This window comes from Neovison vison, chromosome 13 (assembly GCF_020171115.1).
Source record: "Neovison vison isolate M4711 chromosome 13, ASM_NN_V1, whole genome shotgun sequence".
NCBI lineage: Eukaryota > Metazoa > Chordata > Mammalia > Carnivora > Mustelidae > Neogale > Neogale vison.
The window spans coordinates 15658781-15674846 of NC_058103.1; the positions used below are offsets into that span (position 1 = coordinate 15658781).

The 16066-nt window shown below is 58.6% G+C and overlaps 1 protein-coding gene across 2 annotated transcripts; it reads right to left on the minus strand.

The window, feature by feature from the left end:
• Positions 1-3188: 3188 nt before the first annotated feature.
• Positions 3189-15459, minus strand: PGF (placental growth factor). Of its 2 annotated transcripts, XM_044229805.1 has the most exons (7): positions 15248-15459; positions 13972-14014; positions 9841-10037; positions 9184-9260; positions 7020-7049; positions 6849-6911; positions 3189-3843 (listed from the first exon to the last, which is right to left on the minus strand). In XM_044229805.1, exons 1-7 carry the CDS (start codon positions 15320-15322, stop codon positions 3816-3818), a joined length of 513 nt encoding a protein of 170 aa, XP_044085740.1. In that variant the 5' UTR covers positions 15323-15459; the 3' UTR covers positions 3189-3815. The 2 variants fall into 2 exon arrangements, with proteins under 2 accessions (XP_044085740.1, XP_044085741.1); XM_044229806.1 differs by lacking the exon at positions 6849-6911.
• Between the last annotated feature and the right edge of the window lie 607 nt (positions 15460-16066).

Consider the following 16066-nt stretch of genomic DNA (forward strand, 5'->3'; position numbering starts at 1 on the left):
CTCTGGCTGAGTGCTTTTCCTCATGATCTTGACAGGACCAACTTCTTCCTGTCCTTTAAAACTTCCCCATACATGTCACCTCCTCTGAGGCCCCCCCATGGCCTCCTGGTCTGGAGCACCTTCCTCCAAACACCATCTCATCTCCTTTCCTTATTTTCCATATATTCCATTCAGCCTCTGTTGCCGCATGACAAACCGGCCCCACACGATTTATTATTAATGAATCTCACAGTTCTGTGGGCCAGGAAGCCCAACAGGGCATGACAGGTAGGAGCTCCCCTGCTCTGTGGGGTCTGGGGTCTCAGCTGAGGTGAGGGGGGAGGGGAGGGGAGGCTGGGAGCTGGAAAAGCTGGAGGCCGGCTGAGCTCACTCGCTCTTGCTCACACAGGCTCTCTCTCTCCACCTTTCTGTGGCAGCTTGGGCTCCCTTCCAGCATGGTGGCCTCACGATAACGGACCTTCTTATGTGGCAGCTCCATCTCCCAAGAGACCAAGCAGAAACTGCCAGCCCTCTCAGAAGGAACCATTTTGGGTCTCTTCCGACTTACAGAGAAGACCCAGGTCAACTCACATTCAGAGGGAGGGAACAGAGGCCTGACCTCTCAAGGAATATAATGTCAAAGAATTCAAGGCCACCTCTAAATGTGCCAGAGCCACATTTTGGTAAAAAGACATTTTCTTATTAATTTCTTTGTTTACACGGGAAACTTGCTTGTTGAGCAAACAATGGGTTTAAAACAAACTAGTTTTTTTCTGTCATCAAGGTTTCTAGATGAACCTTGTTCATTGTCCTTTTCCTGTCTCTTAATGGCATTTTGGGAGACTTTCTAAAGTTCCTGTCACTTTAACTTAGGAAAAGTCCAGCACCATCTAGGCTGGTCTGTCCAACCAAAGACCCACTCCTTTTCCTGGACTGGGCTGGATTGGGCCTAAGGGAGCAGGGTGGGCACAGTCTCCCCTTGTACCCCGCTTTGTGTTCTCTATGGCTCCCTTCTGCTCCATCGCACAGGGTCGAGAAGGAGTGGCCGGGGGAAAGGACTACTTAGCTGTGGCCATGTCTTCTCTGGCTGTGAAGGCAGCTGGTCGGATGGGCCTCTGGAGGCCAGCTCCGTTGTGGGGCAACAGTGGAGCTCCTATGGGGCAACAGGCCCCCACAGCACTGTTCCCCTCCCAACTCTAGGTCTGCCAGCCCCACTCAGCGGTTGCTCCAACCCTCCAGCCAGAGCCCACAGCCTCCTCACAGGTTTTCCTCTTGGGAGAAGGGGAGGGCTGCCTAGGGCTGTCCACCTTCCCACCCTACACACCCTGACCCCAGGGAAGCTCCCGCTGGCTGCGCCTCTCTCCGTTCCGTCCTGCTTCAACTCTCCACTCCCCACAGCTGCAGTCCAGCTAGCACACGGGCTCATCGGCACAGCACATCCAGCCCCGGAGAGGAGGGGAAGAGCCAGCAACCCGGGTCTCTGCTAACCTCGCCTCTCCCCCTCTCCCTTCCCCCTCCCTGGGTTCTGCTTGTAAAGACCTTGAAGACTGAGGAAGGGGGTTGGGGGGCGGTGTTTGGGGCTCGTAAACACCAGCCATCTCGTGACAAATCCTGTAGGCAGAGGTGTCCCACCCCAAATTATTTCCCTCTGTTTCAGAGTGTGAGATGCTCAAGACCCTTTTCCTTAGCCCTGAGTCCAGTCATCAGTCTGAGCAATGGAAAAGTCCACCCAGTATCTGGCAACATATGGTCATGGTCTGTCTCTCTCCTCAAATCTGAGATCCATGGGAATGGGGCTTTGCGTGCTCGATTCCCCCACTGAGTCCGTGGTGCTGAGATGGTGTCAGGTGCAGTGACTTTTGCTCTGCAAACATGTCATGAGCAAAGGAAGAGGGCCCTCTGAGACCTAAAGGACACCCAACACAGTCAAATGGGCCAGTCAGTTCCCTCCCTGCTCGTTCCTGCCATGAGGCTCCCAGCCACCCATGCCGATTTTGACTTCGGACCTCCGGAAGCTTCTCTGGTCTCGGTTTAGCATCCTAGAGGGGTTGCTGGCCTGGGAGGGGAGGCTGATGTCCAAGTGAGCGGGAGCCTGGGAGGCTGAGGGCCTTGGACACGCTACAGGGGCTGGGCTGGGGTCCCCGGAGCCAAGCCCGAGGATTGACCAAGGGGAAGGGGCGCTCTTCTCAGCTTTCGGTCTGTCAAAGGTAGTGGCTCATGATGGCTGCCGCCGCATCATGGAGAAGTAGGAGAGAAGTGCATTCTCCTGCAAATGTGTCCCCCGAGGCTGGCCCACACCTCCTCTGCGACCACGCCAGAAGCACATTCTGACCAGAGCGTCCTCTGTCTGGGGGGCCCGGGCCTCCGTGAACACATTGCCAAGGGCAGCTGCCTCAGCAGGGCTTCTCCACCCCACCCCGTCCCACCCCACGGCGCCCCATCAGCCCTGGCTTCCCTCCAGAGCCTGAGGCCAGCCCCTGCCCCCTGCGTCCCTGCGGGTTTGTCCTGAGCAGCCTCAGATGACAGAAGTGGGGTGTCCCCCCGACCCCCACCACTCAGACAACATAAACCCACGTGTGTGCCTGGCAGGTCACAGGCAGGTAGGAATATGACAGTATGTGGTTTGGACTGAGAAAAGAGAACTTTCTCTCATGTCGTGCCAAGGGGTTCAGGAGGAAGGCAGAGGAAGATGGGAGGTGAAAAGAAGAAGAAATCGGGCATCTGCAGATCCCCGCGTTCAGCAGCCTGAGCAGGCTGGGGAACGGCAGCTGGGACATCTTCTCCAAAGGCTGGGAGAAGCCCTGGAGCCCCCCTTCTTTCAGGGCCCCGGGGGGCCAGGCACTGGAGTTGATTGTGGCCGGGGCCGGGGGGAGGGGAAGAGGAATGTGCTCTTGAATTTGAGGTTGTTCAGGGTGGCTGGAACCAGGGGCCCCCACGTTGAGGCCAAGACCACATCTTTTTTTTTTTTTTAAAGCCAAGACTACATCTTGGGAACACCTCAGCACGGGAGAAGCGGACCCCAGGTTTTTGCCTGAAGCAGCTGGGAAGGTAGCACCGTGGGATACTGCGGGAGTGGCTGGGGCCACCGGAGGTGGGGGTGGGGGTGGCCCTGAGCCCATCGTCCCTCTTCCTGTCCCACTTCCGCGTTCTGCTTCTGTGGTCCCCCGCTCCACAGACACACACCCCTGGAAAAGCTGTTTCCAGACTAGAATACTTTATTCAAGAGAATCTGGCTTGGCAGTCACACAGCAGCCACTCAGGGGCAGCTGGCTCCACGGCCAGCCTAGGGCCCCCTCTTTGCCTATGTCCCTGAGAGGGGCAGGGGGGGACGCCTTGACCGTAAAGAACAACATCCCAGCACGAGCAGTGACAAGATGTCAGGAGAGACGTAGGGGACAAGCCGTGGCAGAGGCCCCCAGGCCATGGCCTGTCTCCGGAGCTGCTGCTGCTCCGGCCGCTGCCTGCCTCCCCCCAGAAGTCGGGGCTGCTTGTCCACGCGGAGCCCCGGGCCGGGCCCTGCCGCCGTCCCCGCTCTCTTTCCCGCTCCAAGGAAGCCCGCTGGGGCCTGGCCGGCCCCTCACCGGGCCTCAGGTCTTGTTTCTTCTCCAGCTGCAGCACACGTGGCTCCGGGGCCGCCTTCTTTCTCTCACGTTCTGTTTAAGGCACTGAATTCCTGAGGGTCCTGTCCCTCCCTGCCCCTCATCGCGGAGGGAGCAAGTCATTCAGCAGGGATACAACTGGCTAATAAATAGAGGCGTCAGCAGGGAGGGGACTGAGTGTGGCCGTAATAATAAATACAGGAGCCGGGCGGAGGTGACTCTCCTCCGAGGGGCCGGTTACCTCCGGGGAACAGTATGGCCGCACCTGCCAGAGACCAAACACAGAAAGGGGGTATCAGCACCCAGGGAGGGTGGGGGGCCCTCCTATGGGAGGGGGGCAAACCTGGAGGGAAAGCTTGGACAGGGAGCACAGGGAGATTGCAGCCTTCCTGCGTCTCTGCTCGCACCGGGGCGGAGAAGCTGGGAGTTACTTTGCACCAAGCACTTAGCCTGGTGCCCAGCCCGGTGCCGAGCCCGGTGCAAAGCACTTTTTCATTGCCCTTTAATAACTTCCTGTGAGGAAGGCCCCATTGCCACTTTCCTTTCGAAGACAAAACAAAACAAAAATGAAAACAGAAACAAAAATCCGCAAACTAACTTAAGGCTCAGAGAGGTTAAGAAACTTGCTGGAAGTCACACAGCTACTCAGTGACAGAGCCAACTCTGAACCCAGTCTGGCTCCACACAATAATGCCTCTGGTTATTCTCGGACAGCAGTCCCCTAGCAGGGGGACAGGCAACCCCACATGTGCATGGAGGTTGTCTGAGGGGTGTGTGAGTACTGATGGTGCTCAGAGACTGGGTTTTCAGCCTGCTCATATCCTCTGCCTGAAAGCCATCTTCATGAGAAGTACCCGAGGTCTGCTTTCCCATGGCCTTGCCCACAACTGTCCTGCTCCCTCTGGAAAGGAAAGGAGCATCTTGTTCCTTCCTAAACCGGGTCAGTCCTTTGCTCCAGGGTAAAAGTACTGGGCTGGGGATGGTGAACAAAAAGACAACTTGGCATATTGAGGTGAGAATTAGGAAAGGAGAAAGGGCCTACAACCCGGCCACCAAGCCACCAAGCCTTTTGCAAGTCAAGTGGTTTCCGTCTTCCTCTTTCAACAAAATTGAAGAACGGTTTAACCGAATTGTCAGCTACTACGTCAAGAGGAGTGATTTTTGTGAGATCACCTTGAGGCTTTGGCAAATAACTTGGAAGGAGTTCAAATGACTGCGTGACATCTAGTCCCATTTATTTATGTGAGCATGGTTTCTCAACATTTCCATCTATTAAAAAATGAGAATGGAATTAATGCTGAATCCTGTCTCGGTCTGGCAGGAGGTAACATGCATTAATGGATTCATTAACTAATTAAAAAGAGGTACCCACTGCCATCTCACTGAGATGCACTCCTGGTAACATTGATGATACTTCTGTGTTTTGCATTTATTAAAATAATGATGTATTTGTGCTGTTTTGATCAAGTGGTACTACTAATAATTATTGCAATGATTTATTCCAGGGCAGAGCTTAATTTAGAGTTTTCTATTCATAGGAAAATGAAAATCATCTCGATGTATATGCCATTGTCATGGCCGATAAATAAGACAAGGCGATACGTCAAGGACTTTGAACATTCAAGCATATTAAGTTAGGCCACTCTGTGGGGCAAGTGGAAGGGATATACAAGGCCAAGGGGAAAAGAAGCAATGTAAACACACGACCACTAAAGCAGAGTGTTCACATCTCATTTTTAAAGTGAAATAATGGGCAGGGGCGCCTGGGTGGCTCAGCTGGTTAAGCATCTGCCTTTGGCTCAGATCATGATCCCAGGGTCGTGGGATCGAGTCCCAAGCCCCACATCGGGCTCCTCGCCCAGCAGGGAGCCTGCTTCTCCCTCTCCCTCTGCTGTTCCCCACGCTTGTGTGCTCTATCAATTAAATAAATAAAATCTTTTTGTGAAAAAAAGTGAATGATGGTGAATATCAGGATAGCTTATCCTGTGGGGTAACCTGGAGGACATATAATGACTTTGCTAAAATACTAACATCTATAACACACCAGAAATGATACCCTTTGCAACTATTTATAATTTTGGTGAAAAAGTTCAATGTCAACTTAAAAATAAGTGAGGGAGTACATGAGTTTTTAAAATTCCTTCAGGAGGGGTGCCCGGGTGGCTCAGTGGGTTAAAGCCGCTGCCTTCAGCTCGGGTCATGATCCCAGGGTCCTGGGATCAAGCCCTGCATCAGGCTCTCTGCTCAGCGCGGAGCCTGCTTCCACCTCTCTCTCTGCCTGCCTCTCTACCTACTTATGATCTCTGCCTGTTAAATAAATAAATAAATAATCTTTAAAAAAAAAATTCCTTCAGGAGATTCCCCAAATGCGGTGTTGCTCTGCTGTCCCAGAAGACAGAGCAATGAAGCACTGCTGGTCCAGGGCTCTCTCACTGTTGGTCCGTGGGATTGGGGGGAACCCCACGTTGTCTACACTGCCAGCTTCTCCTTCCAGTCCATGCCTGGGCCCAAGGAACAAATGAGGGCCACACACTTTCAGGGGACCAACCTCCCCAGAATCCCTATCTTGATGGAATGGGGTGGAAGTCTTGGAGGGGAGGACTCATGGGGGTAGAACATGGGTCAGCTCCAGTTCCATGGTATGAATGATTTCCTGGAGTCTGGCACCGGGAAGAAGCAGGCTCTAGCAGAACCACCATGTGAATTTCTGTGCAGGTATTTTACTATTACTATATTTTTACTATTTTACTATTTACTCTCACAGATTTGGGTCCCCCCCAACCCCCACTCTAATCCTCTCCCAGCCACATGCAGGCCTGGGCTGCAGCCTGGGCCTCCAGGTGTGAAGCCAAGATGGGCAGGTAACGCTGAGAGGGAAAGAAGAAGCTAGTGGCCCTTCAAGGTCCCCTGCTTGGGTGGGAAGCAGAGGGCTGGCAAAAACACGGGCCTGGGAGCTGATGGGGGGTTGCACCTCCCCAGTGCCGCTAGGCTCCCCTCCTTCTACACACAGAGACAAACAGGGCTCAGAGCGATGACATGACTTGCTCAGGGCCATGAGGAGACGCGGGGCTAAGCCGGATGGAGGATGGAGGCCCCCTGATGCTTCCTGGGCCCTAGGTTCTCTAGGAGATGCTGGCTCCCTGTTCTGCCGCAAGACTGCCCTGGGCCTTGCTTTTCCCCTTCCCAACCGCTGATCCCTGCCGGCAGGGCTGGGGCTCCCCTTTGGCCAGGCCTCCTTGCCATCCCTGCTCCCCGCCTCCGCACACTCACAGGTGGCAGTCTGTGGGTCTCTGCTTCTCTCTCTTCCTCTTCCCCCTGCCCTTGGGTCTCCTCCTGCAATAAGCCAAAAGCGTCAAGACCAAGTGGCTGGGGGGGGCCCCCATGCTAGGACAGGGACTGGCAGGCCCGAGAATAGCCCAGAGCCCTGGCCAGGCCACTTACCTTTCTGGCTTCATCTTCTCCCACAGAGGCCTAGGAAAACAGACAGAGACCAGGGGAGAGTCAGGAAACCAAAAAGTGGGGCTCCCCGCCACCCCCACATCTCTCAGACCTCCAGAGCCTGGGTCCTGCAGTTAGTACTGGCGCCACTAGGGGGCAGGATGAGCCGGCAAGAGAGGGATGGGCAGAGGCCTCTGGGCTTCAGCTTCCACTCTAGGCTCTTGTGACCCCAGGAAGAGAGATAGGAATCTCCTCCTCGGGCCCCTTTCCACACCCTTCTGCACTCCTCAGCCTCCTGGTATCAAGCTGTGGACTTGTGAGTTTGTTCTCTGCTGACTTTCTCTGTTCACTTCCTTCCCTTGTACCTGCCCTTCCTCCCAGAGTGCATTGTGGGAGTTTCTGCAAGGACAGTGAATGAGGGACAGGGCCCTGGACGGGAGGATGGCTGCCCTCAGCTGAGGCTCTGCCTGTCAGGGCACAACTGCCACCCCCACCCTGGGGACACATGCCACAGCAGGCAACAGCAGGGGGAATGCGGGAGGTGGTGGAATGGAGGGAGGGGAGCCCGAGCCCCACAGTCACCAGGCATGGTCTGGCTCAGCCTGGCGGGGCTGTGGCTGGTGGCCCAGAAGTGAGAAGAAAGGTGTCCCTGTTGCCCAGACCTCTGGAAGGGGACAGGGCCTCGGTCTCCCCTGGGAACAGGGGTGGGGATGTGGGCAGGGTGGTAACCGTCCACTTTGGCGCCACAGAATGCTGCCCTAGGCCAGCTACCTCCCCTGGGAGCCAGCGCTGGGCCCTGCCTGGGCCAGTCGGGGCCTCTTGGACAGCCTGGTCATGTCTCTGCCATCTTGGGCCCATAAGAGACACTCAGTCTCCCCAGTCTGCCTGCCCCCAAAAAGTAGCTGTGAGGGCAAAGGTGACATAGGAGGTAAAGGTCACCGGTGGCACTGTGCCCGGGAGGGCTCACTACTGAACTATTGTTATGTGGCTAAGCCCTGGCCAGGACGGAAGGGAGGAAACGGACTGAAACAGGGCCTCCAACAGAGGTACAGAGAAGAGGGCCTGGAGCCTGGGCTTGGGTCCAAAAGGGGTGGCCAGAGCCCTGGGCAGTAGGCAGGGCAAGCCCAGGGCAGCGCTGGGGCTCCTGAAGAATGTGATCATGGACGAGCGAGGGAGCACGAGAAAGGGCAAGCTCAGGTGTTAGACAGGCGGGGGTTCACTCACTAGTCGCGGCAAATAATGTAACTGTTCCAAGCCTCAGTTTCCTCCTCTATAAAAGGGGACGACAACAGTACCCACTACCTCCCAGGGTTGTCACAAGAGGAAGGACCTTGTCTGCCTTGCTCACTACTGTATCCCAAGCATCTAGGACAGTGCCTGGCATACAGTAGGTAGTCAATAAATGTTTGCTGAATAACTGAGAAAACATTCAAGGGCGTAGTGTGGGGCAAGGCACAGAAGAGGTGCACATGAGAAATGGTGGCCCCCCCATCTCCTGGCCCCCAGACAGGCTCAGGACCTCTAGTCTGGCGCCTCCGTCCACGGCTCAGGGGTACCAGGAGAGTACCAGGTTGCAGCCCGTCTCTCTCCTCCCGAGCCTGGTGGAAGTGCCGGGCCTGCTGCTCCTGGTCACTGTGTCAAGGTGCCTTGGGCAAAGGCAGCAAGACCGGTGCTGGGCAGAGTGTCCGCCAGGTGGAGGCATGACTTTAAAGAAAGCCCATGACTCCTACTTTCTGCTGCCTTTCTCCTGCAGAGCTCATCCCCCTCTGCCCCTCAGTCCAGTGTCCCCTTCCCCAGCGAACCAGTCGGGCCCTGGACAATGTCTAGACCAGCAATGTCCTCGCCCCACACTTCTCTTCCAGGGCTGTGGCAGCTCCCTCCCATCTCAGGGAGCAGGACAGTGTGCCCCCTGCCCCTGCACGTCTAGGAGGGACCCAGGCTTCTGTTGCCCCCACGGTGTCTCGGGCAGCTGTGCCCCAGCGGATGGGACCCCTTCCCCAGGCCAACCAGGCCGACGAGAGGGATAAAAGGGGGATAAAAAGCTGCCACTGGCCCCCGACTTCCTTGGTCTCCCTCAGCCATGAGGAAGGTGCAGGGAGGCTGGGCAGCCACTTAGCTGAGGCCGGCGAGTACGAAGGGCCTGTCCCAGCCGCTCCCGAGGACCTACCTGCACTCGCAGCGGATGTGCTGAGAGAATGTCAGCTCCACGTAGGAGGGCCGGGTCTTAGCGCGGATCTTCAGGACCTTCGGGGAGAGAAGGGTTGGATGCCTGGATTGGGGGGTGGCTGTGGGCTTGCAATATCCTCTCCACCCTCTCCTCGCGAGGAGGGCCAGACTCCTTGCTTCCCACCAGCCTTTGCGTGACGTACTCTCGTTCTGCTCTGAGTGGGGGGCAAAAAGCCCCGCACCTGTGTGTGGGTCGAGGGAGGCCCTGGTCCTCCTCAGCCTTGTCTCGAGGGACTGAATGTTGAGGTAACAGAAGTTGCATTTATGAGGCGCCTTGAACAGAGCTGGGCCTCACTAGCAAGTGCTCAATAAACCAGTGTGTGTGTGTGTGTGTACATGAGCGTAAAGCTCAGAGTGCCAAATGCTCCCGGTGTACACAGGGACTTCCTGAATCTGAACACACTTCTCTTCCAAGTGCAACCAGATACCCTTAGATCTTGGGGTAGGACCAAGCTTGAGGCCCAGAGCGCTAGTAATGCAGGAAGCCAGTGGGCTCCAAGCTGGCACAGGGGTGGGTGGGGAGAGCTCGTGCCTGGGAGTCAGTTCCAGTTCCCATGACTGCGACCGCGACCCGCTCTCCTCCCTCCCGGGCGCCCACCTGCATGGTGACATTGACGGTCTCTATGGGCACACAGTGCAGGTTCTCGTCGCCGCAGCAGCCCGTGCAGCGCATCAGGGAGACGCAGGACGGGCTGAAGATGTACTCCACCTCGCTGGGGTACTCCGACACGATGTCCACCAGCTTCTCCAGTGCCCGGCAGTAGCTGCGGCCCCACACTTCCTGGAAGGGCACCACTAAGAGGAGACACACACGGCAGGCCGGGTCAGGCCCAGCTCCCTTCTCTGCTCCCGGGCCCTGCAGGCTCTTCCAGGTTCAGCCTACGCTCCCTCCTCCAGGAAGCCCCCAGCCTCTGCGAGCTCCCTGGGCTCTGAACCCCTGACATGAGGCCTCTGGGGTGATGGCTGGACCCGCAGCCCATCTGCCAGACAGAAATCCTAGTGCGATGGGAGTTTCTCAGTGTCTGGGCTCTCCGCTCTGTTCTCAACGCAGGCGCGCACATCGGCTTTGGTGCCCTTGGAGCCTGGAGGAGCATATCTTGGCAGCTCCTCATGTCCTCTGGGTCTTTCTCAGGCCCAAACGAGTGCTTTCTCGATCATGGGGAATTTGCAGAAAGCAGTCCGTTCTGCATGACTGGCTTGTAGAGCCCCACAGGGAGGGTTAGCCTTCCCCTTAGTCCTTATTTCCCGCCCCGCTCTGAGCCAGCTCCTCCACCTGGCAGCCAAGGCCACGGCCAGCAACGTGCCCAGAACCCACTCTCTGCAACCGTCAGACCAGCCCTCACACCATGGCCGGCTGCGTCACTGTCACCCCCACCTTGGGGGATATGCTCCGCGTCCCCTTCGCGTTTCTAATCAAATAAAGCCCACTACCCAAGCTCCTCTCTGAAGCCTTCTCCAGCTTCTCCAGTCTGACCAGATGCTACTCCCTAGAGCAGAATTTGGCCGCTAGGCCTTGCCCTGTGTCGACCACTAGTAGATCTTATCTCCTTCACAACCAAGTCGAGGCTCCGTGAGGACAGGAAACACCTGGGAAACACAGGCTGAGTAATGACTGATTGGTTAAATGATGGTTCACTGAGAATTATCAGGGACATCTCCGACCCCTTCCGGGTCCTGGTGGGGTCATGTCAAGGAGCCTGTGTGGGCTGATCTAGAATCTCTCAAAAGATGCTGCTCCTTCGGGGAAAGGCCTGGGGCCTGCTCCCTAAAAGAGGCTCAGAGGAAGTGAGCAGCTAGGGCTAGGAGACCTGGCTTCTAGTCCTGGCCCTGTCCAGGCTGTGTGACCTTGGGGAGGTCACTTAACCTTTTGAGTGTATCAGTTTCCTCCCCCGGAAGAAAACACAGGGTTGGGGCTAGATGGTTGCTAAGGTCTCCCTCGGCTCTGGCAGACGGTTTGGGAGTCAGTGCGTGCAACCCAGCCCAGCCTTGAGACTGTGGGCAGAGAGACCTCTCCCACTCTGGGTCATCCTGCCCTATACCTGACAGTTATCCATAGCTGGGGGGGGGGGTGGCTAGGACAGCTGGATCCCCTGGGGACCCCGCAGCCTCTGCCCTAGAGCTGTGGCCTCTCCCAACAGCCCCCCACTTCTTCCCTGTGGCCTTTCCTTGGAGGCAGAAGGGGCCAAAGTCCATTCCACTGAGCCTGTGAGGACTGGCCTCGGGGTAATCTCAGAGGAAAAATAAACTTCAGCCCTAGCAGAGGCCTTCTGGAAAGGGCCGCAAGCTGGCGGAAAATACCCAAGAGGCTGTGTGTCCCTGCGGAGCTGGCCAAGGCGGCCACAGAGGCAATAAGCCATGCTTATCTGGGTGTCTGCCGCTCCACTCCGCACTGTCTGCTTAGGGGGTCCTAGGGGCTGGGCCTGGGGACAGGCAGGGGACCAGATGCCTCCCCTGATCCCACCTCTCCAGGCCACAGGGATACTCTCCCAGGACCCAAGGGGGAAACAAGCCCCTCTCCCTGTAAGCAGCCATCGTGCCCCAGGGAAGCTGGCCTGTGCGGTGTGAGGCCAGAGGACCGCCACCCTCATGGAACTCCATGAGCACCTGTTTAGTCTGAAACCCGTAAGTGCTCCATAACTCTGAGCATTTAACCTCTGCCATGGACAACGTCAATAACAGCAGAGGAACAGCCAGCTGCTGAAGCGCCAGAGACAGCCCAGGCTCCTGTTCTGGGATCAGCCATGGTGGGGGGGTGGGAGGGGACAGCAGCAGAGAAGGCGGGACTCAACCTCCTCCCCTTCTCCACAGGGACCCCCACCCGGCTGGGCGGACGGGCCCACGGCCAGGTTAAGTAGAGCTGCGTGGGTTTGAGGCAGAAGGGCTCTCCTTCCCTCACCCCACACCCCACCATGCCCCAGAGCCCCGAAATCTGACCCTTTCTGGGCCACATGGCCAGAGCGTGTGGGAAGGAGGAGGGCGCGAGGGCTAAGCAGGAGGCGGGCTGGGCCCAGTTTACCTGGCAGCCACCAGGAAAGAGTCTTGGAGGCCACTGTCTGGGAGACAGTGGGAGAATCAGAGGGGGGTGTGTGAGGGGCTGGCTCCAGAAGCATGGGGACTGCCCCCAGATGGAGGCTGAGCCCCTCAGGAGAGAATCTTGCTCAGCGGCTCCTGAGAGCCCTTCCTCTGGCCCCAGACCTGCTCCGGAGGCAGAGAGGTAAGAGGAACTGGAGGCCGTGGCTCCTTCAGGCACCTGCCCGGGGCTGGACAGTCTCATGGGGCTGCTGCAGGGCCTCAGACGGGCTCACCGAAACCTCTCCCCAGCTCCAGGGGGCCTGGGGCTATACACGCTGACTTCGCCACATACACTGAATAGCGTCTGAGGCTTTAGGAGACCCTGAGGGCTTCTCTGAGCCTCAGGTTCCTCAAAATGTGGAGACTGTGAATGCCTTCCCAGTTCACAGCCTGCGGGCGGGCAGAATCACAGGAAATGCCCAATCCTAGTACCGCGAAGAGTAAGAGTAAAAATCAACGTCCACGGCTGCAAAGTACAGAACATGCTGTCTCTTGTCTGTGTTAGCAAGAGGGGATGGTATTTTCAGATTGTGGCGACTGGACTCCAAAACTCACGGTACTGCCACTGACCACAGTATAGCCTCCCTGACTGCTGGGGATGACAGGGGAGCTGCCCTAACGAACTGACACGTCTGAGCCTCCTCGCCCCTGTCCTTGGGAGATATGTACTCCTGTGTCTCCTCCACGGAGTCAGAGAAGCCCACAGTCTTAGAAAAAGAACCTTGGATATCATGTAATCTAATGTTCCCATTTTACAGATGAGGAATCGGTGGCTCAGACTTCTTCCGTAACTGTTGCCTGAAATACGCTAAAAAGCATCAAAGGGGCCACGGGGTGGAGAGGGCTGCTGGGCCCCTCTCCAAATCCCAAGAGCACGACACTGTGCCAGTCCCAGGGGGCACAGCAGGGAGAGGGAGAGAGTGTCCATGAAGTTCAGGGCTGCTACCTCCCCTACCTTCTCAGTGCCTGAGGGGCCCAGAAGCACAGCCAGGCCCATGAGAGGACCAGACGCCTCAGGTGGGCTGTGCAGCAGAGGGAGGGTGTGCCCACCTTCGGAGGCTATCAGGAGTGTGTGTGCGCATGCCCCTACACGCTCCCTCTCCCACAGCACGATAGAAAGCCTTGGTAATGGTGTGTGGCTTTGCTGCATGTCCCAGAGGGGCAGGGAGGGAGGGGCAAGGCAGGGGGCCTGGCACGCGACTCCTGTCTTCTGCACGTATGTCTCTTTGGCAAACGACACACCCTTTGAAGATTCCCTCTTGATGCAACCCAACCAGCTCCTGGACCCCTAGTGTGGCCCCTGGCTCTCCCTGCCTGTGCTGCCCTCTGAGACCCTGCCTGCCTCCTTACATCATATTGGGAAGGGGCTCCGAGCCAACCGGACGAACCCCGGGTATACGGGCCCCAGCCTCACTCTCTGTGTGCGGGGTGATCCCAGCGCAGGAGTACACCTCGCTAGGCCTCTAGGTCCCCAAAGAAGGATCTCTCAGGTCCTGCCAACTTTGTCAGCCAGGATGTCAGCCGGCTTGCAGACTCTCCCGAACTTCCTATCAGCCTGTGCCCATCCTTGATGCTGATCCCTTCTTATCCCCTGCAGAGGACGGGGCGGAGCAGTCTCGGTGAGCAAGTGCACGCCCAGCCCAGTCAGTGTGCTTACCTTCCACCTCCGATGAGCCATTCCCAGCAGACAAGGCCCACTGCTGTGGACAGAAAGGGTCAAAGATGAGGGGGTCCACCTCGGGCCTCTACACTCCGTGGCCGCGTTGGCAAGAGCGTAGGGGCCCCTCTGAGCTCCTTGTCACCCACTGCACACACTCTGCCCTGCCTCAGAGCTGCCCCTTTCCGAATGCAACTAAAACTTCACTGGACCCTGGATGGATCCCACCCCTCTCTCTGGCCTCCGTTTCCTCGACTGGAAAGGGTGGGAGGCTAGAGGATTTGGGAGACCCTTTGCCTTCTGGGTCTCAAAGATCTTGCAGTCCTTCGGGGTCTCCCTTCTCCCCAGCCCCAGGCCAGCCCTGCTGGGCCCTATGCAGCAGCCTTGGCTGGGCGCCAGAGCCCGGGGTTGGGGGGGGCGGGGGAAGGTGATCAGCCGGTGGGAGCTGAGGGGCTGGAGCCGGTGGCGCCATGAGCTGGTGCTGCCGGTAAGGTTACACCTCTGGCCAGCCCCGCCGCGCAGACAGGCAGTGGAAGGCAGTGAGGCTCTTCCGCCCCACAGGGCTGCCCAGCCCACCCGCTCCTCGGTTGGAGCTGGAGACTCCTTGGGCAGCAGGACAGTGCAGTGGGAAGGGATCTCATTGGCTTTGTCAGGATTTCACTGCCCAAACTGGCTCCCAGCCAGACTCACCCGGCTCCTGGGAAAAGGGCCCTGATCACTTCCCCAGGCCCTGCACGCAGGAACTCCGACTGCCCACCCAGGAAAGAGGGCACAGCAGGTCCTCTTGTCTCACCCCCAGCCCACCCAGGAGCCCTGGGTTCACCCAGAGCCCTAGTGGGGGCAGGGCCCAGCCTCCCCACCAATGGCCTCTTCAGCTGGCTTCCCCTCCACCAGGCCAGGTCAGAGGTCCTGGGGGCGCCTGCCTGGTCATGGGGCCTCGACCCTGACCACAAGGCCAGGGACCCGCCTGGGATTAGTGGAAAGATGCTTTTAGCAAAGCCACCAGGGCTCCAGGGGCCAGAGAGGAAACCTCCCTCCTTCCCTGTGGCTTCCCTGCCCCCACCAAGACAGACCCTGGAGCTGGAGTCTGGGACAGCCCAGCCTGACTGAGGTCTCCTCCCAGAAGACGTGGTCCAGCCTGGCTCCTGGGAAGAGTGTGGGCATCCCTGGAGGTGCCACTCCCCCGAGTGGGTCTGTGATTTCAGAACCCCTGCACTGAGGGCTGCTGGGGGCTGGGAAGATTGGGGGGACAGGCTGGGGTTGGGATAGGTCTTACCTGGGGGGGCACAGCGGGCAGTGCCAGCCCAGCCAGGAGCTGCAGGAAGCAAGTGAACAGCCTCATGGCAGGCATCTTCTCAGACGTCCCAAGCCAGGAGGTTCCAAGGGAAAACCACCATGCTCGGCCCCCTGGGGGAGCCCCCGGCACAGGAGGAGAGGACCTCACTGCTGCCCCGAGGTCCCCGCAGGTGGCCCGAGCATCCTCTGGAAGCCCCAGGAGCCTGGAGCCCGCAGGTAGGGCTGGGGCCGGGGCACCTGATGCGGAGCGCCCGGCGGGGCGGGGCGGTGTGGGGCAGGCGGGTCCCTGGGGAGGGCCCGTCGGGCGCCCAGCGCGACCCCAGGGCCTCTCTTGGCTGGCCAGTGGAGACGCAGTCTCCTCGCACACTGCGGCTCCCTTCTGGGACTGCGGCCCGTTGGCGACCGGGTTTCAAGGGCCGTGAGTGGGGCGGGGCCGGAGACCCGCCCCGCCCACCGTCGACGAGGCCTGGGAGCGGCCGAGCGCCTCGCGGGGCTGGGGTGGCGGCGGGGGTGGCGGCGGCGGCGGCTGCCGCGCGGACCCGAGCGCTCTCGGCCTGCGGCGAGAAGGGACGCCCCCCTCCCCCCAGCCGCGGCAGCTTTCGCCCCGCCGCCGCCACCACTCCAGCCCGCAGCTGCCCCCGGGGCCGCTCGGAGCCTGGTGCCCCACGGGGCGCCCGTGACCTAGGGCGAGGGCGCTCCCTCTCCTCTAGGCCGGCGTGGGTGCGGGCAGCCAGGTGGTGGAGCCCAATGTTCGCCACGAGGCTCCAGAATTTACCGGTCTGGAAGAAACCGCAGCTCC